Consider the following 26,686-nt stretch of genomic DNA (forward strand, 5'->3'; position numbering starts at 1 on the left):
CTTCAAATAGGGCCTGCTCTGCAGTCTTCCCCCTGCCCTTCCTTCCATGGAATAGACACCAACTTCAGCACACCTGCCTACACCCAGGTGACAGGGAGGCCTCTGCCAGACCGCATATCCCACTGTGAAGGGAGGCACCTAAGCCATGCCTGGGCCCATCCCCAACCTCTGTGTAGGAGAGCATGTAGGCTTGCTTCACTGAGACAGAGTGCAGAACTCTGAGTAGCACCTGAGCGATGATTCAGAGGAGCAGCTGCCAATGTACCTGAGGGCACAGTCCCCACATGCCAGGCTGAGAGGCCAGCTCCTGTATTTAGCAGATGGTTGTTCCCAGCAGCAGCAAGATGAGCATAGCAGGGATATAAGTTCAAGTGGAAGTAGAGTCGTCACTTTGGTTTTTAAACATCAAATGACTGGCCTTTACTCTTAAAATCTCTCAAAAAGAGGTAAGAACAACCCTGAGGACACTCTCACCTCCCACCCAGTCAGTTCAAGCTGAATGGAGAGCAACCCTACATTGATACAGAGGAAGATAAATTCCACAGGTGGGTCTAACATCACCCTCAGGATGGCAGGTGTCCTCACTGAGGTCCCTTTTCCCCTCTTCAAAATGAGGACAACTGGGTTTGGACTTACTATTCTATTCCTGAACCCCAAAGACCACCCTTAGAAAGAAACATGCCCTTTGAAGGATGAGGACATGGGACACATGGTGTCTTTAAATAATGAGGGAAGGGAGCCTCTCAAATTCAGAGAACTGGGGAAGTGGGCATGGTGCTAGGATGAGAGTGCAGGACTGGAAGGCAGGCTGTGTGCAACTCTGGCCTGGAGGGAAATTACCTTTATCAGGGAGTGGGGATTTTGTTAAATCCTGACCAACCTATGTCCTTCGGCCTTGCTGATGTCACAGCCCCAGATTCCTACCAAGTCTTACTTTACAGCTAGCCCTCAGTTTCCCTACTTATCAGTGCAATTAATAAAAAATAAAGTGATTGTTCCTCAGGTTGTCTGGAAATAGACTCATGAAGCAGTTCAACCCAATATAACGTTTCCACTCAGTCTTGTGGAAGAGGACTTCTCTTTTGGGGACTCTAATAAGACTCAGCATGGCCAGTAGTGGGAGTTCCTGTCAGCTGTGACAGATCAGCTTCCAACTCAGGACTAGGACTTAAGGCACCAGGCTTTTGGGTGTGTGTGTGTGTGAGAGAGCACACAGAAACTGTCCCACCCACACCCCACATACCGTCACAGGGTGGAGCGAGCCACTTGTTGTCCTTACCTTAACCTTGTCATGTTCAGAAATGCTGAGCTTTGACAGTGCTGGGTTCCCAAGGACACAACCCAAAAATGTTCAGCCAACCTAAAGGGCACCATTCCAACAACAGTCTCCTTTATCTGCCTCTCACACCTGGGGCTCCTGGACTCCAACCAGGTCATAGCCATGAATACCATTTATTTCCTAAGGGGAAGCAGGGGTCACATCTAGCTCTATCTGATCCCCAAGCTTGTATTCACAAGCTCACACTACCCACCCATGCCAACTTCTTTTGGTGTTTTCTTAAGCTGTATAACTTGGTCAGGAAATTTGGTGTTATTGATGAGTTACTCTATTGCTACTTTCCAAAAATAAAATAAAAAGCCACACTAAATGTGACATGAATAACATTTAATTTCTGATATTTCAGAAGAAACTTTAGGATCTTGAAGGGTTCTTGGGGCACTGTGTGGACGCACAAAAGTGTTGCTTGAGGGAGGTAGCATGCAGCCTGGAATGGTGACCAGGGGCCCAGCTCTGGTCCCAGCTCAGCTACTAAGTGGCAGTGACCATGGATGAGTCACTTCCCTTCTCCAGCAGGGTTGGGTTTGAGCATCTCTAAGGCCCCTCCCAGCTCTGATATTCTATGAATAACTAGCAGAGAATGTACTGGGTTGATTTCCCATAGGCTCTGAGGAAGTTAAAAGCTACTACATGTAACAGCATGGACAGGGCCTGAAACAGTTCATCTCTGCCTCTGGGCTCAGGCTCCCGTCTGTCTCTCTGTTGGCCTGCCCTGGTGTCAGTCATGAGCAGAATGAGACAGGAAGCAGAAGTCACAGAATCCGGAACCACTGTGGTTTATTATTGAATTTGTCAAGTCCATGGACGAGGACCCTCCCCAGTGGAGGTGTGCCATTTGGACACTTTTCCTGCTTTCTCAGACCTCAGACCAACAAGAGCTCTGGGGCTCTCAGTCAATGGAGAGTTTTTAATCACAGGAATGTGTCCTATCCTTGGGACCAGGAACAGTGAGAAGGCAGCAGGTGAAGAGATAACAAATCAAATGCCTCTTGGCCCCAGGCCCCTGTCCAGAAGGCCAGAACTAAGAGAGCAATCCAGGAAGGTATGAGCCAGTCTCCATCCATTGCAGGAATTCTGGGAGACCCACATTTCTGGTGGTGCTGCATGTCCCCAATGTCACAGGCACAAGCACAGACTCATTTGACTTTGATTCCCAGGCTCAGCCACCGCCTCCACTCAGTTTTGGTTAGGCTGAACTCTAACCAATATGAGCAGAACTCTGAGCAATGACTCCATGTGTCATATAAATAGCTTCAGTGATATATACAGTCTAACACACACACACACACACACACGTGGAAATCATCTTCAGGATGAGTTGAGCAGGTACTCATTGGCACAACCACCCTGAATATAAGTGTAGGCTTGGACTGCAGTCTCTGTCTCCCCTTCACCCCAGAAAGCAGAGCATTGGAGAGGTGCCTACCCCTGCTCAACCCTTGAGTAGTGAGGTGGGCAAGGCTCCGGGGTGGAGGCTTGAGTGTCTTCTTGTTTGACAGGAGGCAGGGAGGAGGTTGTGCGGGCAGTGCTGGTGGTCAGTGTCTACTTTTACTCCTTCAACAGTCCCAGCTTCTTCAGAGCCTCCCTTCTGTGCTCATCAGAGATACCTTTGGGGGAAATCTTGACACTGACACAGGTGGGTCGAGGCAGCTTGTCACAGCTCTGTCCTTGGTGAGACAGGCGCTTGGAGCTCTGCTCCAGCTCCTGGTCAGCCAACTTGCTCACCCGAATTCCTGCAAAGTCCTTCCCGGTGCCCAAAGAGGCAGGACGGGGCCGGGAATTACGCCAAACATTGGGCGAGATCTTGTTCAAGAAGGAGTCTTTTCCCAGAGAGGTGCTGGTTTGGGGGCTGGGGTCTTTCTCAGTTGAGAGGTAGCTACTCAGCCCCACACCTGAACGCTCCAGAGTGTTGGACTTGAAGTTCATCTGTCTCAGGCCAGGGATGCTGCTCTCCTGGAGAGTCAGCCCTGAGTTTGGCTTTGGCTGAGTCAGGGTACTATTTGCCCTTGAGGCCGTAGAGTTGGGAATTGGTATGGATTTGGCTGCTGGAACCTTCCCCGTAGAAGACCCCTGAGCTGGACTAGGAGCTGGGGCTTTCACTGGAGAAGTTCCCCGTGTTGGAGCAGGAGCTGAAGCCTTCCCTGCAGCAGGCACAGCTACTGAGACCTGAGTTGCAGGCTGCGCCGGAGCAGAAGCTGAAGCTGGAGCTGGGGAAGGGGCCTGAGCACAAGTCCCCTTAAGTCTGATAGAGCTGGTGGGCTTACTTAAGTGGACGCTGGGTTCATCTTGGTCCTGGGGTAGCCCCAGCTTCTCCAGAGCTTCTTTGCGGGCTTTCCTTTGCTCTTGCAGGGAAGAGGAGGCCAGGCTAGAATCTCCAGGGGCAGCCTCAGAGTGGCGCGACAGCCAGTTCTGGGGATCAGTGTGGAAACTGCTTCGGCTGCTCTTAAGAACAATATTAGGTGGCAGCCTCCGGGGCTTAGGTGTTGTGAGGGGAGCCAGCTGGGTACTTGGATCGCCCCCTGATGAGATGGGAGCATCTGCAGCTCTAGCACTCTGAGATGAAACAGCAGGAGGAGGCCGAGGTTGTCCTGGTGCCCCCACTGAGCCTTTCTCATTGGATTTTTGGGACATGGCCTCTGAAGAAGTCTCCTTTCTCTTCTGGGGGCTGATTGACATGTGGAGCTGGGGTGTGGGGTTCTTCTCCACGGGTCCTTTAAGTGGGCTGTCTTCCCCACCCTGCTCTGGCTGGGCGTCCCGGAAAGCCTCTGGTGGGGGGATGAGAGCTGTGTCCAAATCAAGGGCAGCCTCCTGGTGGGCGGCCGGAGCCTGGATGGGCTCACTGCTCTGGCTGACCTGCTCTTTCTCAGGGTCTGGAATGAGCTTCTCAGGTTTCCCTGGGAGGTGGCTATTAGTCTGGGTGGTGCTTTTCCTGAGGTTCTGGTTCCTACCGATATGGATATTTCTGGGGAGGCTGTAGGAGCCGGATCTGAAGCCTGGGCTTTGGGGTTCAGGCAGATGCGGTGAGCTGGACTGAGTCGCTCTCCTTGGCTCTAGTCTTTGCTGAACAAAAACCTCCTTTGGATGTCCTGTGAGAGTCCGAGAGAATGGGCAAAGAAGAAAGGACAGAGGTGAGAACTCTACTGCCAAGGGAAAAGCAAATATTTCCTGAACTCTGATCTGTAGTTTGCATAGATGGGTTTTGTTTTTGCTGTTTCTTTGCTCTTAAAGGGGCAGCACTCTTATCTGGATATCATTTAGACTAATGGATCAATACTAGCAGATTCCCTTCATCCAAAGATTAATTTTTCATGACAGCTGGGGAAGGCCATCTGTGGAAAGGGCAGATCCAGATCCTTCCATGTCCTTGACCCAGGCTCTTCCTTTACAGAGGCTCTAGGGTTGGGAAGGGTTCAGGACAATCCCTCTAGCTGCCTTGGAGCTGCCAGGTAACTGAGTCCAATGAGAGCATTGAACATGAACAGCATAAACGGGTGGTTTGCTTTTGATTTGACCAGGCTTCCACCTTCCTCCACCTTCCCTTTCTAAAAGTACCTGGATCATTCTGCAATGGCCCAAGCTGTCCCCACACCAGACAGTGACATGGGCCCTTTCCTTCCAGGGAGCTAGTCAAGGGTGTCAGGTTCACTGGGCCAGGAAATTAATCTTAGGTGGCAATGAGGTTCCATGGCCCCATTTACTGCTCTGTCTTCAGGGAGGGTCTAATACATTATCCATAAATATTTACTAAATGAACAAATAAATGATTCCAGCCTTGATACCAGTGGGACTCTCCTCAGGAATAAAGTGCCGCCCCTCTCACCTGAACATATGGCCCCACACGCATGTGCTACCCTGACCCCTTTCTACTGAGTCTACACTGCTGGCTCTCCACATTCTCTCTCACAAGAGGCTCAAGGTGCCACCCACCCAAGCTAAGGGAGCCCTCCCCTCTTCTTATCTCCTGCAGCCTCAGCCTCTGGGTCATCCAGATTAGCTCCCAAGACTGACTCAGTCTCTTCAGAGCCAACCATCCACCCCTCTCTCACCTCTGTCGTTATATCTATTTAGAATTTTCTCCATGAGTGGATCAAACCCCTATTGCACCCAGGCCTCTGATACATTTAGAAAGACATAGGAAGCTGGCTTGTCAGCAGTTCCTCCTTCCCTCCAGGGACAAGGCTTTATTCTAGCCTGGAGTGTGGAAAGGGGTGTGATCATTCTTTCTTCTGCCTGTGTCCCGTAGAGCAAAGAGCAAACAGTGGAAAGTGGACAGAAGGATGTTCAGATTTTCTGGGTTTCACTAGAGGTGCTACCCCAGACTGTCTCTCTTACCCTGGGGAGCAGGCTGGATTTTGGGCAGTGCTCGGGGACTTTGGGGAGTTGTGGCTTGTTCGGACTCGTCAGTGGACAGTCCACTGTCAGCCTCAGTGTCCAATGAGCCAATGGTCTCCTCCAGGAAGAGCAAACACTCCTTCTCTTCAGCGGATAGGAAGTCGTAGCTGCTGTCACTCTGAGTGAGGAGAGGAGGAAGCAGAGGAGAAGGGAGCTGTGAGAGGGAGCTCGCCAGAAACTGGCGGGGCCTGAGCACCACCCTGAGTTGGGGAAGGAATGCTGAAGAGCTGGAAACCTTTCCACCATGCTACTCTGCAAACCTGCTGGAGCTGCTTCCTGAAACTGCAGCCACCAGGCAGGGCAGAGACTGTTTTCTTACTAGCAGCCAGCTCTGGTAGCTGGGCAGACAAATGGCAAGTGGCCTTTCTTTGGCAGTCCTGGGTTCTACTTCCAATTTCTCTGTGTGACCTGTGTCGAATATTTCACTTGGTGTCTCTGATTTAGCTCTAATTTATATGAGTGACATAAAGATTTGACCTTCAGTTTGAATGGTAGTGTTTTCAACTTTTCAAAGTACTTCTGCACCCTTAATCTGTCATGTCAAGGACAGTACAAGGGCAAACAGGAAGTACAGCCAACTGCTGGCTGCCAGGCCAGTGGGAACAGGGCTATGACTAGCCACAGACAAATTTACTAAATAATTTATACTTGACTGTGAAATGCATTCCATATAGGATTTTTTCCCTTGTGTATTTACTTTCTTGATGGCATTTGGCTCTGCTGACATTCAAATAAGTGTGCACTTCTTAAGCAAATATTAACTTAAGGGGGCAGGGTAAAGAAACTGGATGAGTATGGGGGAGGAGAAAGCAATTTAGTATTAAATATTAAGTAGGTATTAAATAGATAATTTTAATTATGAGAAAGGCCATAGGAATATGTGGAAAAAATGTCGTGGTCATTTTGGATGGTTGCTGCCCATGCTCTAGAAGACCAGGAAGATCCATGGAACAGTCACTCTCCAAGTGAGAAGGTTGAAGGGAAGTCCAAAAAGGGTAAATGGGGATATATGAGATTTGGCTAGAGTCCCTTCCTGGCATCTTCCTGCTTCCCCCTAATATTTGAGAAACTTCAGAGTTGTATATTCTCCAGACCTACTCAGATGGCCAGGAGAGACTTTGGGATAACTCTAAAAATATCCTGGGCAGAGGGAAGATGGCTGTTGAAGTAACCCTTCCAGTCCCCAGACTCCTTAAAGAGCCGTCTGTCAGCTGACTGTGGGGCCTACATTTTAAGGGACGCCCCAAACACAGCCCTTGGAGGCCCTGAAGCCAGTGCCAGGGGTTCTCTGAACAAAGATCTTCTTTACTGCCGTCTTCTACCTAAAACAGCCTTGCCCAAGATAAGCCAGCTCTGAATTTCTCCTTTGTGGACAGTTCTCTCTGAAAACCTTCAATCCTGGTCGTACTCTGTGTCCAGTGGTATCTAACTATTCATACTGGCTTCAGCCTAACAGAAGCAAAAAGATGGCTCTGTCAGGAAGAAATCATATACAGATTGCCTGCACTTTGGGTTTTGTGTGTTTGTGTCTGTGCTACTTTTTCTAATCCATTTTTACATATCAAAACTCACCCATTATATTAAACATCTTTGACACATGGTAGAGACCCTTATAATTCTTAATTTTTCAAATACGTCTAGATTATATAAAGCAATACAATATAAATTCTCAGGCATAATTATGTGCGTGATGAATCCCAACAAGAAAGGAATGCTTACATTTGGACACAAGGCAGATTTACTCTTTCACACCAGCCATACAACAATTAAGATTTAAATTCATGCCCAGAAAAATTACAATGTATTATGTGCCACTCACAAATAGTTAAACATATCTGACTTTGCAACAGTCTCAATCTCTGTTCACAGACAGACCATTTCTCTTCTACATACAGGCATGTGCTAAATGCTTTTATGTGTTTCATTTACTTCCCCCTAAGATCCCTATGGATTCAGTTTTATTATTATCTCCATTTTAAAACTAAGGAGATGAAAGCTTATAGAAATTAAGTAATTTGCCCAAGGCCATAGAGCTTATACTAGGGAACCCAGATCCTTTTGGCTCTAGAACCCAGGCTCTTAATTACTCTATTCTCTTCGATCTTTTTAAAGACTGAAGTAATGCTGCTAATTGCAGAGAACCTTGGGAATCCATGTGCTACAAGGGTCTACATTCTAGTTTCTACCATGGCCTCAGATTACTGGCCTGCTCTCTCACCTCCACTCAGACCCCCAACCTTATGAAAACTAAAAAAGTCTCATTTGTCCTATTGCACCCTGGGGTAGTCCCACCCTATTTTCTATGGAACCAGGGGTGACTCAGAGACAGAAAGCATCAATTGGTATGACTCACTCCCTGACAAGCAAGATGAAAGAGAAAGAGCAGTGAGACAGGTTGGTTGTGGGCAGGGTGGGACAGGGCAGGGCAGGTGTGCGGAGAGCGGGCCAGGCTGCAGGACAGAGAGTACGTACAGATCCAGAGCGGGTGGAGGTGGTGCTCGTCATGCTGTTCCAGCTGCTGACGCGGGTCACGGGTTCTGAGCCAGGCCCCTCTGGCCACAGCTCCCTCTCGGGCATTGCCAGAAACAAGGTGCAGGGACGGTGAAAGGGGCTCCCAGAGGGGAAGTGAAGGGAAACGAAGAATGTCCCAAGCTGGGCCTGAAAAGAAAAGAATCAAAGCCATGTGTGAGCCGAGGCCGGGCTCTGGCAAGGCTCTGCCCAGGCCCTGGAGCAGCATGGTGGCAGGGACACCAAGCAAGCAAAGAGCTAGAAGGGGCCATGGACAGACATTACCCAAACACAAACGCCCCAGCCTGCATGGAAGGACACATAAGCTGGCTCACATACATGCAGAAGGACGGACTTGGGTGGTGGAGAAGCAGTCTAGTCAGAAAGGAAACCCCATCAATTCCTTTAGTTACCTTTTCCTCTGAAGTAGGGAGTTTACCCTATGTTCTCATTACTATGTACAATAGACATTACAGGAGTTAATAGCTTGGATTCTGGAGGTAGTTGGATCTGGGTTCAAATCACAATTTAGCCATTTACAGTTATGTGACTGGAGGCAAATTACTCTGAGTTTGTTTTTCCTCATTAAATAGGGTTAATGTAAGGATTGAATGAGAGCAGTGCAATTTAGCTGGTAATAAATACTCAAATACTTAATGAATAAACTACTACTGTTCTTATAATAAGAAAAAGACAAAATTCCATCTAGAATCAAAATAAATTGAATTAAAGGAAACAAGAGTTTAGAAAAGAGGGGTCTGGGTTAAATGGGAGACTATAGGCTCGAAAGAAGGAACAGGGCCCTAAATAGCACCTACTTCATAGGGTTGTTCTGAAGATATAACAAAATTCTCCACATAAAACACTTGTGCAGTGCATGGCCCAATTGTTAGCTGCTATCACAGTCAACATCACCAACATCACTACAACAGCCACCACCACAGCCACCATTATCTCCCTAGCCTGGGACACACATGCATAGTACCTAGAGTGGTTGGCACGAACCCAATTCCCCTACTGTGTGTCAGCCCCTCCATTGCTGAACCTTTTGCAATGTGGGTCCCTAACATCTGTCAAATGAACAAGAGCAATGTCTTACGTAGCTTCCTCCCACCTCCAACTCCTAGGGAAAAGAAAGTTTCAAGTTCATTGCACCAATGGTAATAGCAAAGGAAGGCAGTGCCATCTTCCTTCCAAAAATCACAAGGACTTTCACATGCCTGTGTGTGGAAACACTCCAGCAGAGCTGGAAAGGCCAGGGTGACTCTCCCATGGGAAAATGAAATTCTAAAAGAATAAAGATCAAGAGACAGGCCAAATGGAGAGTTGGTGGAGAAGTAGAATACATAACATAGAATACAGTCTGATTCTGAATCCATATTTTCTGCAAAACACTAGACCTCATTTTCTACCATCTTTTCTACCCTTCCAACACTAGGTAAATTGTCCTAAGAAAATGTGTTCTATCTGAGACCTTGGGACTTGGGATTTAGATTCCAGGTCTGGTTGTCCCTTTGCCAATGACAGCTCCCAATGCCAAAGTCAGGTTTGGACTGTGCTGGGTGAGTCAGCCCACCAGCTCTGTAGAGCTGACAAGCACAAGGCGTCACAGAGCTCCTCTCCTTCTTGGGAGAAGGCCCTCAGGTGGAGCAGGTAGGGAGAGGCAGGGCAATGGGAAATGAAGAAGGAAGATCCCTAATGACGCATGTAGTTTATGAGGGTCCAAAGCCTTTCAGGAGATAGAGAGGAACTAGAAGGGACAGAGATGACAAAGATGTCCAATGATAAGTTATCATGGGCATAAGTTATCAAGGAAACCCCAGACCTTGGGTTTCCTTCATGAGGTTAGTTTCCCAATATGCAGAAAATCAAAGAAACGGAAACATGAGAAATCATGTGAATGAAGTTCAGTCGCCTCGGCTCACACTCCATAGATGACTGTCTAGGTGCAGAAAGTACTAATTCATTGTTGACATTCCACAGGATTGAGGCCATTGCGGCAAAGGGGACCCATCTCTCATCAGCCTAGGCACACAGGAGCTGCTCAAAAAATGCTAGATGAATAAGGTCGCCATCCATTCTAGTGTTTTTTTGAGTTGAGCTATTGAAAGACCTCTTTTTTGGCTTCTACCCTATTACTATAAACTCTTTCTAAAATATTTTATTTCTCAGAGAATGTATGGCTCAGTGGAATTTGGGCAATGCTTTCAGTTAAACTAACAGGCATGGGGCATGCACTGTTTCCAAGAAGCCAGTGCACATCCAAGGGTCTAGTTTTTGGCTCCAGTTTTCTTATCTGTAAAACTGGGGCAGTAAATATTACAAGTGGCTCACTGTAATTAACACAATATTCTCTGTGAATAGGTGAGAGGACACTGCCTCTTCCTTTCAGAGAAAATTACTACCCGTGTTCTTCCAAGTACACTTCAGCCTTTATGGTTGTTTGCTAGCCTATCCTTCCTCTCAGAGTGCCTATTACACTTTCTTTTCAAAACCAGGGTGGCCTGAAACAGCTGGAAGAGGTAGAAACAATATGAATAGCACTGCTTCAGAAAACATAGCATGGTGTAACTTATAAAGTGCTTTAGATATGCTGGTTAGATCTTTAAAATAACCTGGTAACTTAGGCAGGATGGGACATTTTCATTTGACAGGTTGGAAAGCTGGAGCTCTTCCCACTTCCCCTCCGTAAGAGAAGGAGGGAATGACCTATAACTGCACATGCAGGGCAGCCTGTGGGCCCTGGCCCTCCAGAGGGCGTCTCCAACTATCCAGATGCAAGAGAGCCATGCACCAAAAGAACGGTCATGGGCCACCCCTGACGAATCACTGAAATAAATAGTTACCCGTCTCCTAACTTACCCCCTAACCCCTGTACATTATTTAGTTCAGCTTTATGCTTCCAGGACAGGTTTTGCCCCAACAACAGACATTTCAGAGTAAAGAAATCACACCAAGTGCCACTGACAATCATACCATCAGGCACTACATAACCACTGCAGAGATGAATCTGAACCAGAAACCAAAGCTGAATGAGCCCTAAAATGCTTGCACCTTGTCTCCACACCTTGTTTTCTGACACAAAGAGTCTGAACTGTGAACAAGTCTTAACTCCCCACCTCCACCCTCCCTCACCAGTGTGGTCTGATCTGGATGCTGCATTTCCTTCCACCAACTTTACAACCCTGAAACCAGGTTGCTATTTCAGGGCAACCATCGAAACCTCAGGCATTTCAACCTGATAAGAAGCCTGAGAAACAAGCAAAACACTCAGGTGAGAGTTTGGTATCTTTTAACCCTTGACCTCTTTGGAGGCCTTGAGGGGAGGAGGGAATGGGCTAGGAAATGTGCACAGCCTACAGTCAGGGCCTGCAAAGGCACGTTAAATATTAACTACTCCACTAATGCCTGCCAAGCCTTAGAGGAGAGTAAATAAATAGCGTGTGGAATTCAGGCATCTGGAGAGGGTGGGTGGGGAGAAGGCTTCAGCCCCATGCCAGTTTGGTTTCTCTAAACTTTCTAAATAGACTGCTCCCATGAGCCCACCCCCATATCCTCTAAGAGCTCAGCCTATCTCCCTAGTAGTCAAGTTTGCCTATTTCTCTCAGACTAGGCATCTGCACTTTTCGCTGACTACCCAGAAATGTGCCTCAGGCTGGAGAACATCCCAAGAAAACTGCCAGGGAGACTCCAAGTTGCCCTGTGTGTGCCACCCTCTTCAAGAGCACACGGGCAAGTAAGTTTGTGTGTGTGTTAAGGCAACACTGTAATCTCCCTTTTCAGCACAATGTTGAGGGAAGGGGTTGGTAGAAATATTCTCTGCACAAAAGAGCTTTGTTCGATACTGCAGGCTGTCTTTATTGCTGACAAGTTCACCACCTATGACAACCCTCAGTCGGTGATTTTGGTGGGCTGGTTCTGTGGTGTGGACTGAGCTAAAGCCTAAAGCTCCAGTTGTCAGGACTGGAAACCTAATACAAGGGTTGGCAAAAGTGGGTTTACAGTTGTTCATATGGAAAATTGTACAACAGTTACTAAATAATAATACAAAAATAAATTCTGTGTCTTGCAAACTCACAACCACTGTGTACCCACATGTATATGCCAACCCTGTATACTCACTCAGAGCTTGTGTGTTTCGGGCCCTGGGAGCCTGGCTCTGGGGTCTCCCCTTTCCCTCTTTCCTGCAGCAGGACAAAGGAGGAAAAGAGGCAAAGTTACAGGCCAGAGTGTTAATTCCCCTAGGTGGTAAGTGGAGAGGGCTGACTTACTATTCAGGCTTGATGTCTACATCCAGCTTCCTTGTGTAGGTGAACCTGCCAAACATATTGCCAACCGGGGCCCCTGACAGAAAATAAACAAAACCACTGCCCTGGTCTGGTTCCCCTCTCGGTGCACACTGCCACGCTCCTCTGACCTAAGCTCCACTCAGAACTTCTACCGGAGTCAACATGCTACCATGAAATATTAATGTGGGGGAGGTCCCAGCACAGCCAGGTAGCTTTCTGTTTGCCAGTCTCTATGCCTATTAGCAGGTAAAATCAGAAAATTAGTTGAGCTGAACCCAAATAAACTGGACTCTACAACTAGATTATCCGTGAGTTTTCCAGAGATGAGCTGGTAGCCTGAGCTGGAGGTTTCCCAATGTAGCCAAACCTCATACCCTTTACAGAGGTGCTTACACCTTACACATTGCCATTATCACATTGCCATGATTGAACACACACACACACACACACACCGCACCCTTTATTTAAATAAAGATAGGTGAAAACTTGATAAAACCATAGGAGAATTTCCTGTTAGAAATGCAATGGAAAGCCACCCTTCTTCCCTGGGTGAGAAGACTTCTGTACTCCAACTATTCTCATCCAAAGTCACAACTCAGTTTGAATTACTCAGAGATGGAAATTTCCAAAACAAAGCTATTTTCCCTCCTTGTGTCTGCACAATATGCTTATCCAACCTAAATAGGCAGATTAAAAGAAAAAGGCATTCTAGCCCTCGCCTCCACAAAAGCATTTCAATCCAACCTTTTCTGATCCCTGATTGGCCTGTGAGAGTTGAGGAACAGACAGGAAAGCCCCCCAGCTGGGGTGTACAGAGCTCCCCACAGTCCTGTAGTTCTGAATTCCCACAAAGCAGCCCCACGTGCCCTCCCCACCCCACCTTTCTACAGAATAAGCAGTAGCTGGTTAGCGATGAACTCACCTTCACTGGGTGGGGGGCTGAAGCGAGGAAAGAAATACCCCTATATTTCAAAGGGCAGAAATGGAGACAGGGAGACAGAGACTGCTTCCCCTGCCTCCTATAGTTTTCTTCCTTTGACCTCTTCCTGACTTACCTGGACAGGTAAATGCTTCTTCTGTGCTGGCTCACTCCACCCTGCCACTGACTCTCAGCCAATCCCAGCCTTCCTTCCCTACTTCTCATTCCAGCTGTTTCTTCAGGGAGGGCGCTGCTGTTCTCACTTAGCCAATCATCTCTTGCCATCCCTCCCCCGATTTAGAGCCAATAAAGAGTCTTTGGAAAAAGGAGAACTGGAAGGAGGAGGGACTGCTTTGGGCTGAGGCTAGGAAAGGAGAGTCTGCAGGGATGGAGTAGGCAAACTATTTTTCACTCGTCATGTGAAGAAACACAGTCCATTGGATAGTATGCTTTTTAATGTGTATTTGAAACTTGGTTTTCTATCTAATGCTGCCCTCTTCCACTTGAAACTAAGCATTCCCCTGAATTCTCCAAGTTAAAATTCTCAGGGGCCAGTTTTGTTAATGGCTTTTCTAATCTTTCAGAATCACTTTCATTCTTAAGCCTTTTGCTAGAAGCTCATAATGCTTCAAACTCCACTCAGGACTGCTGAAGGAGATGTATCAAGTCTCTAGAGATGATGCACCCTTACCTCCCCCCTACCCCCCCCCCCCCCACCACACCCGTCAGTTTGTCAGGGACGTTCTTGGCCACATTTATTTCTGGGGGAAACGAAACCGTCTTCTCCCCTGGGAGGTCCCTGATGAAAAGTGACTGGACAGCACTGAAGGAGGGAACATGCTCAGTGTCATTTGGATCTCTAGTTTGTAAGCTGTTGATGGAAGGTAGCAGTAAATATTAATAAATAAAAACAAAATAAGCTACCAACCAGTTTAGCAACTCCTGTCTCCTTCCATAGCAGATTTTTGGCACCTGTAGTTAACCTGAAGAGAGGAGGGAGAACAGTGTGAGTGGAAGAATCTAATGCTTTCAGGAAGAAATCTCCCTCCAGGTGTGGAGGCCAGTTTTACCAGATCTGACTTTTGGCCTGGAAGCTGAGTTTTCCTAATTACAGGTTCTCCTCAATATCAAAAGTGCAGAAAGAAAAAACTAAAATTAATGTACATGACAACTGCCAACATTTATTAAGCTCTGGCTGTGCACTGGGTATTATGTTGTGTTAAGAATTTTCATCCATCATTTCATTTAATCTTTATTTCAGCTTCAAAAGGTAGACACTATTAATATCCAAATTTTACAGGGAGGTTAAATAACTTGCTCAAGATCACAGAGCTAGGTGGGAGAGCAGAGATTTCAATTTAGGCACTATGACATCATCAAACTTGCCGTGTATTAGCATGATGCCAGTCAGCCTATATTTAGGAGAAAATCCTAAGAGGAAACATGAAATGTGAAGATAATTTGCAGGTCTGATTCTAGCCATTAGATTCATCCTTTCTCATCTCATTTCTGTCTTAGAGCTATTCATGTCTTATATAACCAGATGACACATGGCTTTTATGTTTTCTCTTTCTGTGATCATAGCTGGTTAGGAAATAAGAAGTGCAATGATCCAGGGGCCAAAGTAGAGAAGAGGCAGGGCAGGACTAGTGAGGAGGAAGGAAGTTTGAGGAAGCCCAAACCAGTAACCTAGCAGCAGCATATGGATACCAGAGCTGACCGAGCATTTAAGAGCAATGACCTCTCTTCCTGATGTGCCATTCAAACATGTATGATGTCATAGTATTAACAAAGCAAGAAGGCATCTCCTAACCAAGTGTTCAATGCAACTAGAGTTACACCCATGGATGAAGTCACTGAAGTTGATTCAGCTTCACAGGTGTGTAATTTGAACATTTGCTAAAAAAAAAAAAAAAAAAAAGAATTGGCATATGAGCATTAACCTCAAAGATGATAGTAGGCATAGTTTTGTTTGTGAACAGACACAGTTTTTTCAGTTTATAATAAAATTGGGATAATTAAGAAGAGCTCCTGGCTTTTACTAGGTAGAAGTAGGGGCATAGACAAAATGATCTTTCTGTTTCTCTTTCCTTTTAGACATCTCTTTTTGAAAATTGTGAAATATCTCAGATACCCGGCAATACAAATACAAATACCACTGTATCCAACCCCCAGTTCGAGAACTAGGACGTGAACACAGCAGTTGAAAGTATGTACAAGCTTCACCCCTCCCTTCTCTCCTGCCCCCTTAAAACACATATACACCCCAGGTGAAATAAATCACTATCATGAATTTTGGGTTTTTTATTCTCCATGTCTTTAAATGTTTTACCCTGGAATCTTTCTTGTTTTTGCTTTGCTTTCTTGGAAAAATGCCAAGTTTCTAACGTTCCAAGAGAATTGGGAAGGAGGCCTGGACTAGGGGAAGAAGACAACTCCCCAAATCAGAAATATCTGAAAGACTAAGGCTTCCTGGTTGATGATGCAGGGCATCCTTTGAGGAGGAGTGCATGTCATTGCTCTTTGTGTACGAATTCCTGTTTGATGACCTGCCTCTCTGCAATCCAGTTACAGTCCAGCTCACCTGACTCAGTGTCCTCACTCCTTCTCCACGCCGGCATGCTGCCATGCTGCAGTCATCTCCTCGATGGTCAGAGACTAGTTTACTATGTCCTTTCTCTGTACAGCCTCTCAGTGACGCATCTCACTTCCCCCACGCAAGCACACTTCTGCACACATACACAACTTCAAAACCAAAATATACCACAGACAGTCATTGGTCAATCTTTCCTCTTTGGACACCTTATAAAGTTGAGCTCTCTGCAGAATAGCTGTGGACCTCCATTCCAACCATTAATGATACTTATTCAGTCACATTATAGTCACATTCTATTAGTGTCTTTCTCCTTCTTTTTTTAATAAAGGAAAAAGGAAGTTACTCTGAACATGTATTATTATCATCCCTAAGAAATACAGGGCACCCACTATGTTCATGGTATTGGCATGCTACAGTATGCTGGGCATAATTCTGAGCATATTTCTAACATATTGAGAGGAGGGAGGGGTGTTTTGTTTCATTTTACTTTATTTGGAGGGAAGGTTTTGTTCCTCAGGTAGCAAGGAGAGCTTGGTTTAAAGAGAAAACAGCTAGGGAAGCACTCAGAGAAGGGTGATTAGAATTTGGAATTGATAGGCCAGATTAAGACATGAATTAGATCACCAAGTTCTCACCAAAGTGATATTAGAGTTAAGCCTAAAATAATTAGATGGAAACCAAAGTGTATAATTAAGTAGATTGGGATGAAGGAGTTCTGCAATTGCTTAATCATTAAGTAGTTCCTGGAAGCAGATTTTTCTCTCCTTTTTGAGAGCAGTGTTACTTTGGCCCACCTTTCATGGGAAAGTTTTCCTCCCAGTGCTAATGAAAGTTTGAGGGCTGAGGTCATCTTTTAGCATCAGAGGTTCTGTAAGAAATACCAAATCTTAACATGTTCAAAATTGAACTCATCTTTCCCCTCCCCTCAAATCTGTCCCCTCTCCGCTATCTGCATGCCAGCTGATAGCATCGCCATACCTACTCTCACCCAGACTTTGGTACCTCTCAACAGTCCTGGCATATCGCCCATCTCCTGCGAGATTGCTCTTACATCTCTTTTCAGCTCTTCATCCTCTATACTCTGGCTCAGGACTTCACCATATGTAGGATTATGGGTCATTAAAGATAGAAGACTACAGAAATGCCTTGTTTCACATCTTCCGTTTTATAGTGGTACGTGTGAATTTCATTCCTTTCAAAATGCTTTGATGTATTTTTTTTGAAAAAAATATTTTATTTATTTATTTTTAGAGAGGTGAAGGAAAGGAGCGAGAGGGGGAGAGGAACATCCATTAGTTGCCTCTTGCATGCCCCCAACTGGGGACCTCGCTGGCAACCCAGGCATGTGCCCTGACTGGGAATCAAACAGGTGAACTTTTGGTTTGCAGGCCAGTGCTCAATCCACTGAGTCACACCAGCCAGGGTGCTTAGATATATTTTTATAGCATTCAAGATAAAATTCTAAGTCCCTATATGACATAAAAGACCTTCATAGGCTGGTGTCTCCCATCACATATTTATCCATACGCTTTACTATAGTCACATTCATATTCCTGAAACTGCCATGTTTTCTTTTTTCAAAAAAATTTTAAAAGATTTTATTTATTTTGAGAGAGAGTGGAAGGAAGGGAGAAAGACTAGGAGAGAAACATTGACATGGGAGCGAAACCTGGGGACCTGGCCTGCAACCCAGGCATGTGCCCTGACTGGGAATTGAACCGGTGACCTTTGGTTTGCAGGTCATTGCTTAATCCACTGAGTCGCACCAGCTGGGGAGGAGTTCTTCAACTTTTGATGTCATGTATACATCCAAGTCTGAGATACAATGAAGGTCCCCAGCTAATGATGTTTTATGTCAATGATTTAAAACATCTGGCAATAGTCTGACCTGTTTTCTTTTTCTTAAAATGCTTCTAACATTCTTTGTTATTTACTTATCATGGATATCTCAAATTGTTTAATAAATAATAATTATTAGGTTTAATAGGATTTATAATACACTGTACATATAGCAAATATTCAATAATGGAAAATTCCAGGGAACATTACTGGGTATATTTGGATCTCCCATCAAGCTCCTAACAGCTCTACACAGGACATTTATTGAAACAACAAATTTAAGAATTTATTTGCTTCTCAAACTTGTTATTTCTTGGAACATTCTTCATAGAATTTGCATTAATATAGTATAAAATTTATTAACTTTATTCATTGCTAGCAGTAGACATGGACATGGAACACAAACTTATGACAATAGTTATAAGCAAGAGACTGATTAGACTGGAACCACCTCTCTCTGAGCTGTTGGTGTCCAGGTTCCCAGGTGTCAGCTTTCACCTTTTACTCTACATGCCAGCATTTTCTGTTCTTGCTTTCGATTTGCTATCACTGGATTCCTTCAAACCACTAACATTTCTTGTTGATCATACAACAAGCAGATTGGCACCACTATAAATTCATGAATAACAACCTCCAATAATAACCTTCCACCCCTCTTTTGCTTCCTTCATTTTAAGATAATGACTTTACCATTGAATTTGAAAAATTTGGTAAGAAAAACATTGGCCAAGAGGCAGTAACTCCATCTTGCCATCACCAAATTTACAAACCTACTTTCCTTTGCACCCACATTCTTCTCCTCTTTTAGTACAACAAAGAAAATGTTTTCCTATAACCCCATCATCCACATGTGCTCTGGATCTATTTCATGCCCTCTGTCCCTGCAATCCTCTCTCTTACATCATCCTTTGGACCTTCTACTAAAATAACAGGGCTGGTTGGTTACACCACAAAGAGATCTTTTTGGACCATTTGGTTGGAAAATCTTTGATGTCAATTATCTTTAATCTTTTTTGTTGGCTTGTTTGGAGTCCTTAGAGAAGAATCCTCAGAGAACAGTATTCCAAAATTCTGCCTGTAGAGCATAATTCTGGTGGCTAGCATTCTTGGAGCCTAGTTTGGTGAAAGTTGTCAGTCTCAACATCTGGTACATAAAATAGCACTTCATTCCCTTAGTTTTTGTACAGAGATCCTGTGTTTTACCCTCTCCTGGGAGGGAATATAGCAAACCCTTGGTTGCTCAGAGTGGAAGAGGAGTTGTGAGAGGCTAACTTCCTAAACAGACTCTCTAACCATTCCTGATTTTTCCTATCCCTGTTTCCAGAGGTACAAATATCACCATTTGGGGGAGGCTCCATGGAAAAAAATAGGGTTGTTGGCTTAGGATTCAGCTTTTTCAAATCTGTTAGGTTAGTTACCACTCATTCAACTGCTGGCTAGCTTCCAAAATTTTGTTGCTATTATTTACCACACCATCTCTTTGTCCTTTAGAGTTTAGGCATTTTAAAATTCCATTACTATCATTTTATTACAGTTTTGGAGAGTGGAGATCTGTGAATACGGTCAACCTGCTATCTTTAACCAGATACTCTGCTCCAACCCACATCCATCTGACTTCTTTTTCCACTACGCCCTGAAACAGTTCATTAAGTCATCCGTCAGCTCCTGGTTGCTAGATTCTACACATTCTTCAAACCCTCTTTTAACTTGATCTTTTAATGACATCTGACAGAGCTTGCTATATTCGGTTTCTTAAACAACTATTTTCTCTTGGGTCTCATGACATGAAATTTTTATGCATCTCTAAACTCTTCTGAACTCTTCTTTGGTGGCTCTTCCTTCTTTAACGCCCATCAAAATGGTGGCTCTTTTTCCTTTACCTGACTTCTAAATATTAGGAGTTCCTTGGGTTTGGTTCTGAGCCTTCCCCTCATCACCCTGTCTCTAGTTGACCTCTTCTCTTCACATAACTTTTAACTATTTATAGGTTGACAAGTCCAAAATTTAGGTCTTTATCTTTAGACATTTTTAACTTTAAATCTGTAGATGCCTACATGGCATCCCCCCTTTTAGGTGATTCACAAATATCTCAAACATGTTATGTCCAAACTCTTATTTTCTCTATTGCTTCCAAATATTTTCTCCTTCCATCTTCCATGGGTAAATAAAGGTCACTTTCATCCACCAGCTGTTTAGTAAAAACCCTGAGGGACATTCTAGATGCTTCCCTCTCTATTACTCCCCAATGCTACAGAGTTCTGAAGACTCCATCTCCAAAATATGTCGCAAATCTATCATCTTTTCTTGACATTTACCTAGTCCAAACCACCATCCATTTATTAGCTCTTTATCCTTAAGGAAGTTATTAAACTTTGTTAATTATTAGTAACTGTAGTAGCTACAAAATAGAGATAATAAAACAGTATGTCTCATAGTTATTGTGAAGATTTTATAACACATGAAAAATGCTCAGTACCTTACAAGCACTCAACAAGTGCTATTATAATTATTACCATCATCACTTACAGGTTACTGCAGCAGCCTCCTCCTATCTGGTCCTCCACTTCCACTCTTGTCCCCTTCAATTCATTCCCCATAGAGCAATTAAAACAACTTGGAGAAACATACACCTGATGCTCTCCTTAAAATGCTTTAGTATCCTCCCAATGATCTTAGGGTAACTTTCTTCCTAAAGTACACATTGACTTCATTTATATATATGTTCAGTTATTTAAGTACATATCGAACATGTACAGTGAGTCCAGTACTTTGCTAGGTGCTGGGAATAAAATGGTAATATGAGAAAAACGGTCCCTGCTCTCATGGATGAACTACTTGAGACACAGATGTAAAATAAGCAAGCAAAATGTAATAAATAGAAATTAAAGTTGAGTTCTGGCCAAGATGGAGACATAGGTAGAAACCCTTCACTTCCTCTCACAACCAAAAGGAGGATAACAACCAATCTAAAATCAATAAATAACCAGAAGCACCAGAAAATCAAACTGCATGGAACTCCAACAACCAAGGGATTAAAGAAAAAATCAACCATAACAACCAGATCGGTAAGGCGGACCCTGAGACTTAGAAAAACTCAGAAAACCCACAGCGAGGTGGCTGAGGGGTGGGGCTGACTGCCCAGCTCAGCAGAGCAGCAGGAGGGACTGACTTAAGGGGAAAACTGAGACTCAGACCTGACTGTGGGCTATGGCTGGGGTTGCTGTGGTGAGAAATACTTCCAGTCTGACGCTAAAGTCTGTTGGAAAGTGCCTTAGAGACCAGCAGGCAAGCTGCATTGCTCCCTCTCTGGCCCCTCCCCCACAGGCAGTGCAGCAAAGAAGGTTGCCCTGCCTGGGTGAATACCGAAGGCCCTGGCCCCTTACAACTTAGCAGGTGAGCCAAGACAAAGAAATAAGGCCCAAATGAAAGAACACAGCAAAACCGCAGAACTAAGCAATGAGAACTAACCTCAGAACTAAGCAACTAACTGATGACTTTAAAGCCCTGATAATCAGAATGCTCACAAAACTGACTGAGCTTGGTTGAAAAATGAAAGAACAAATGAAAGATATCCAAAATGAAATAAACCAAAATATTCAGGGAACCAAGAGTGTCAAGAAGGAAACCAGGATTCAAAGCAACGATTTGGAACAGAAGGAAGAAACAAACATCCAACTGGATCAGAACAAAGAAACAAGAATCCAAAAAAATGAAAAAAGGCTGAGGACTCTGGTACAACCTGAAACATTCCAATATCCAAATTATAGGGGTTCCACAAGGAGAAGAACAACAGCAAGAAATTGAAAACTTATTTGAACAAATAATGAAGGAAAACTTCCCCAATCTGGCAAAGGAAATAGACTTCCAGGAAGTCCAGGAAGCCCAGATGGTCCCAAAGAAGTTGGACTTAAGGAGGAACACACTAAGACACATCCTCATTAAGTTACCCAAGATTAAAGATGAATCTTAAAAGCATCAAGAGAAAAGGAGTTACCTACAAAGGAGTTTCCATAAGGCTATCAGCTGATTTCTCAAAAGAAACTTTACAGGCAAGAAGGGGCTGGAAAGAAGTATTTGAAGTCATGGAAGGCAAGGACCTATGGCCAAGATCCAGCAAAGCTTTCATTTAGAATGGAAGGACAGCTAAAGTGCTTCCCAGGTAAGGTCAAGTTAAAGGAGTTCATCATCACCAAGCCCTTATTATATGAAATGAAAGGGAAGATAAAAAATATGAACAGTAAAATGACAACAAACTCACAACTACCAACAAATGAACCTAAAAGAAAAGAAAATCAATGAAAACAAAACCCATGCAAACAACCAGAACAGGAACAGAATCAGAGAAATGGACATCACACAGAGGGAGTTCAGTGGGGAGGGGGAAAGGAGGAATGGTGGGGAGAGGTACAGGAAAGAAGCAGCATAATTGGTATGCATAAAATAGATGGAAAAAGATAAAAAAATGGTATAGGAAATAGAGGACTCGAAGAACTTGTAAGTATAACCCATGGGCATGAACTGAGGGGGCAGCATGCTGGAGGGTTGAGGGGACAGGGTGGAGGGAGGATAAAGGGGGAAAAATTGGTAAAACTGTAATAGCGTAATTGGTAAAAAATACTTAAAAATTAGAGCTAAGTGCTTAATATGGCTTATAGATGTTGTACATCTGGATCCTTGTTTGCTTCTAAAACTTCACCTTATATCCTTCTTTTCTGGTTTACCACGCTATGGACAGACTGATCTGGAAAAGATTTCATTTTCTCTTGCAACATAGTGTCTTTAAATGCTATAGTCCCTACTTGAAATACTGTTCTTAGTCTTCAAGTAACTCCTGTTTATGCTTCAGGTTTCAGCTTAAATGTCACTTTTTCAAAAAGGCTTTCCCAGACTTATCACTTTTATAGACTCTCCCACCCTCTTCATTATTGTCTTCATGGCACCTGTATTTCTGTTTTATAGCATTATTTGTGCCTCCCCCAAACCCTCGATGTACACCCAGCACCCAAGGCAGTTCCTGAAACATTAATATTCAAAAGTGCTTATTGAGTGAGTGACTATCCTTGTAATCCTGAGGCATTTGATACTGCATCTTACAAGCAGAAGCTCCATAAAGGCTTGTTAAATTAAACTGCCTAACAATTTATCTGAGATGTATTATCACTGTAGGTGCTTCTAGCCAAATCCAAGATCATTTTCTAAGTCTTCATTGTTAGAGGATAAGAGTAAGAAAAATAAGGCTGGATGTTAAAAAATGGATCCAATGGAAAGGGTCACTTGGCAGTAGATCAACATAATTCAAAGTCTGTTCCCTAGTTTTGTAGGTTTAAAAACTTGATTAGTTTACTTTATAATTTTCAAGCTCTGGGAGAACTAATTCACTCCAATGAAATTCATAAGAGAAAGATTAATCAAAATTAGGATGGATAAATTTGTGAAATATCCCACATAATAGATTAAAAATTATGTATTCCATGATAAAAGAAACATTTTCTATTTAATTCAGTATAAATATCCAATGGGACTGAAATAAACTGTGCTATAAATATGCATGGTTGTTTGCTGAAGTGCCTCTTCCTTCTGGACAGTTCTAATTAGACAATAATTCTTACTAGCCCCTCTTCCCGCACCGTTGATGGAAAAATTTTGTTAAGTAATTTGCTTCATACCTGATATTTCAATTTCCAAGATTATATCTTTTTAAATAAATTTTATGGGAGTTGTGTCTTATTACCATGAGAAAGGTGTTGCTGAAGACTCCCATTTCCAGTAATGTCAGACGAAGCAATTCTGACACACTCTTCTTGCTAATGCAGTGGAGAGCCAGAAACACAGTGAAGAACCTGAAGAGCTGCCAAGCCTGGATCAGAATGATGAGAGAGGCTGCATGACCATTTGAGGCCACCTTTTCCTTGGGAGACATTCTTCTATTCCAGAATGGGTGGCTGCGATACTGAAGGGTGCTTCTGTCAGCTTCACAGAAGCGGGGAACCAGGGACTGGACTGCAGGATCCACCCACAATCGGACCAAGCGAACTGCACTCACTGTAGGTTGGTTGGCACCTTAAAGAGCTGCACCCCAGAAGTGAGCATGAACTCTTCTAGCACTGACATGGGGACTAGCTGTGCTGCTTACTAAGTTATGGTAATGTCTATACACTCTATAATATAGAGCTAGTTAAGGGGTTGTCAGGAATAATTTTGTCTATATTTTGAATATGAAATAACTTCAGCACTGATTTTGAACTGGACACACAAGCTTTAATGTCAAATTAATAGCTTCTGGCCTACCACAATTATTTAAGAAGGCCATCTTCAGGGTTTTAGAAGATGGCCAAGTCACTGCGACACCTGCTCCACTAACTTAAGGTTTAATAATAAAGCCCTTCATTTGAATACAGAGGAATGCCATGGAGTAAGATCAGAAAAGTCTTCTTGGTGTACAGAAGAGATTTTAGAAGTACAGGAAGGCAGAGAAACAGTTAAGAGAGAGGCAGCTACTAAAGCAGAGAGAACTCTGGATAAAAAAATACCTCACACATAGGGAAATCATAAAAGTTGTAGTGAGTTTAGAGAAGTATGCTCATAAGCTGGCAATTATTTCACCCAATATCTGATAAAGGCCCTGGAAATCTATAATCACAAGAGAAAAAGACAATTCAAGCAGAACAAATTTTTAAAGTATAAAAAGTATTCGAGATGCCCATTTTTCTAGTCTTAAACCTCTCATTTTAGGCTTAGAGATACAATAAGCATAGTGTATACTATTGCCAAATATAGAAGTTCTGATTTGCAGCCTCTGCTATACACTTTTCCAAACAATAATGGGATGGTAGAGAGGAGAAAAAGAAAAAAGCTTCTCCTTCTCTCAGGGAAGTTCTTTTTGTCATTATCTATTCATTTTATAATTATCATTTGAAACAAAAATTTCATGAGATCAGGTTCTTAATGATTTCTAGCTTTGTTTCTTATAATGTAGGAGGCTACATCATAATAATTGAGCTTAATATTGAAGCATCATTTCCATTTGTATTAAGTTTTCTAAGGTGAATTTTATTTGGTGGTATTCACCCCTTATTGGTCTGAGTTCTTTCCTCTGAAGCAGTGATTTTCAACTTTCTTGTTATCTCAGCACACACTAATTACTAAAATTCTGCAACACACACAAAATATATTTTTTTGCTGATTGGATAAAAACTTAGGTGTACTTTTGACTCACAGCAGATGGCTACTGTTGTGTTCCTTGTTGTCATTTGTTCTTTAATATGACAATCTAAGGTAAAAAGAGTTTGGTGGCTCTGACTAAATAGTCAGGTACTGCCTGTTTTAAAAATTCTTGAGATACACTGGTGGCAAGTTGCTGGTCCAGAGCCTCAGAGAATAAATCTAATTTGCCTTTCATGTAGTTCCCAAACCTTAAGTTAGCCATCATGTCAATTTGAAATCCATCTTCTTTCCTCCAGGTAAATATCTCCAGTTCCTTCGACTATCACATAACAGTTGTTATCCTTTATTGTTTTCTTCATGTTTTACATGTAAAAATCTTAGCCAATCAACCCTCCAACACAATGTGACTAAAGCAGGGCATATTAACTCTATTGCTTCCTTTTTTTCTAGATCTTTTAACTATTAAAATGCAATTATTTCTGCAGGCCAAATCATATCACTCTGTTGGGATCAGAATAGCAGTCAAATATTGCTATTTCTTTGTCGAATCTACCGTAAAGCTAGGTTTTCCCCATGGTAGACTCACATAATGGAATGTTTTAGAACTGAAGGGCAGGACTTCATACTTCTGAGCATTCAGTATTGGGGTTTTCAGCCTGCTGAGATTTGTGAATTGCCATTCATTGTACTTTTGGTCTTCTCTGGAGTTATATTATTTGTAAGTTTAGTGAACTGCCTTTAACTTGTGCATGAAAATGAATGGCATGAGGTCAAGCACATAGGACTGGTAAGCCGTCACAGTTCTCTCCAAGTCGACAGGTTTAAACAGCCATGGTTACATTTGTGGTTCTCAAACTTTATCATGCATCAGAATGACCTGGAGGGCTCATTAAAACACATTGCTGACTTCATTTATTTTTGACTTTCTGAGGTTCTGGGGTAATGTGATGAACACACTTTGGGACCTTTACCTGTTCAAGTAGCTATCATCACACAATGAGATTCTTTACAGGTCTCTTAATATGAGGTCCGGCTTGACTTATGCTGGATTTATGTTGATTCTGAAGACGTATTTTGTCCTGGTGCACAAATTGATTAATTATATTATGGTTCTATTTCCATAATTTTAAAGCTTTCAGTGAGAAAGAAAGGATTAAGTATCAATAGCTCAATTGAGTTAGAGCCTAAACTGGCCAAGTCTAGTAAGTCCAATGCTGCTTCCAATAAATGTCTAAATGTCAATATTGCCAAAGATTAAGTAGTCTCCTGCAGAGATGTTGCAGTTTCCAAACAGATCGAAATTCACACAGCTCTCTATTATAAACGAAAGAGAATATTCAGCCTTTCTAGTTTGATAATTTGTCAGCAACAGGCATTGAATTACAACCCCTAGGAGCTGACTGCATGTCAGAAAATGTGTCAAGGAAATTACAAATGCCCTCTGGTGTTACAAAGAAGAAACACGGTAGATTCTACTGTCAAAGTCCTTAAGACTCCACCCACAGAGTGAGATTGGCAGATTCTGGTACACAAGTCAAAGCAGTGGTTTATTAGCTTTTGATGATAAATACTATGTAACTTGAGTGTAGCAGCTGTTCACTGGTCCTCCACCCTCACCACAAAATATGCTCAGACAACAA

General features: G+C 43.4%; 1 protein-coding gene across 4 annotated transcripts; it reads right to left on the minus strand.

Moving 5' to 3' along the window:
• Positions 1 to 1,651: 1,651 nt before the first annotated feature.
• Positions 1,652 to 13,674, minus strand: CUNH1orf116 (chromosome unknown C1orf116 homolog). 4 transcript variants are annotated; one of them, XM_045841357.1, is made up of 5 exons: positions 13,451 to 13,575; positions 12,362 to 12,423; positions 8,204 to 8,389; positions 5,672 to 5,849; positions 1,652 to 4,425 (listed from the first exon to the last, which is right to left on the minus strand). In XM_045841357.1, the coding sequence occupies exons 3-5, from the start codon at positions 8,306 to 8,308 to the stop codon at positions 2,888 to 2,890; spliced, it is 1,821 nt and encodes a 606-aa protein (XP_045697313.1). In that variant the 5' UTR covers positions 8,309 to 8,389; positions 12,362 to 12,423; positions 13,451 to 13,575; the 3' UTR covers positions 1,652 to 2,887. The 4 variants fall into 4 exon arrangements, with proteins under 4 accessions (XP_045697313.1, XP_045697315.1, XP_045697314.1 ...); XM_045841359.1 differs by lacking the exons at positions 12,362 to 12,423; positions 13,451 to 13,575 and adding an exon at positions 13,584 to 13,674; XM_045841358.1 differs by lacking the exon at positions 12,362 to 12,423 and having other exon boundaries at positions 13,451 to 13,588.
• Positions 13,675 to 26,686: the final 13,012 nt, after the last annotated feature.

This window comes from Phyllostomus hastatus, unplaced genomic scaffold (assembly GCF_019186645.2).
Source record: "Phyllostomus hastatus isolate PE091 unplaced genomic scaffold, TTU_PhHast_1.1 phas_contig_36, whole genome shotgun sequence".
Lineage (NCBI taxonomy): Eukaryota > Metazoa > Chordata > Mammalia > Chiroptera > Phyllostomidae > Phyllostomus > Phyllostomus hastatus.

Bases quoted from the DNA above. Each gene is read 5' to 3' on its own strand.
- CUNH1orf116 (XM_045841359.1), bottom strand. From the start codon at position 8,308: ATGCCCGAGAGGGAGCTGTGGCCAGAGGGGCCTGGCTCAGAACCCGTG. The intron at 5,850-8,203 runs GTACGTACTCTC...CTCCTCACTCAG, and splicing joins CCTCCACCCGCTCTGGATCT to AGTGACAGCAGCTACGACTT. The intron at 4,426-5,671 runs GTAAGAGAGACA...GGACTCTCACAG, and splicing joins AATCCAGCCTGCTCCCCAGG to GACATCCAAAGGAGGTTTTT.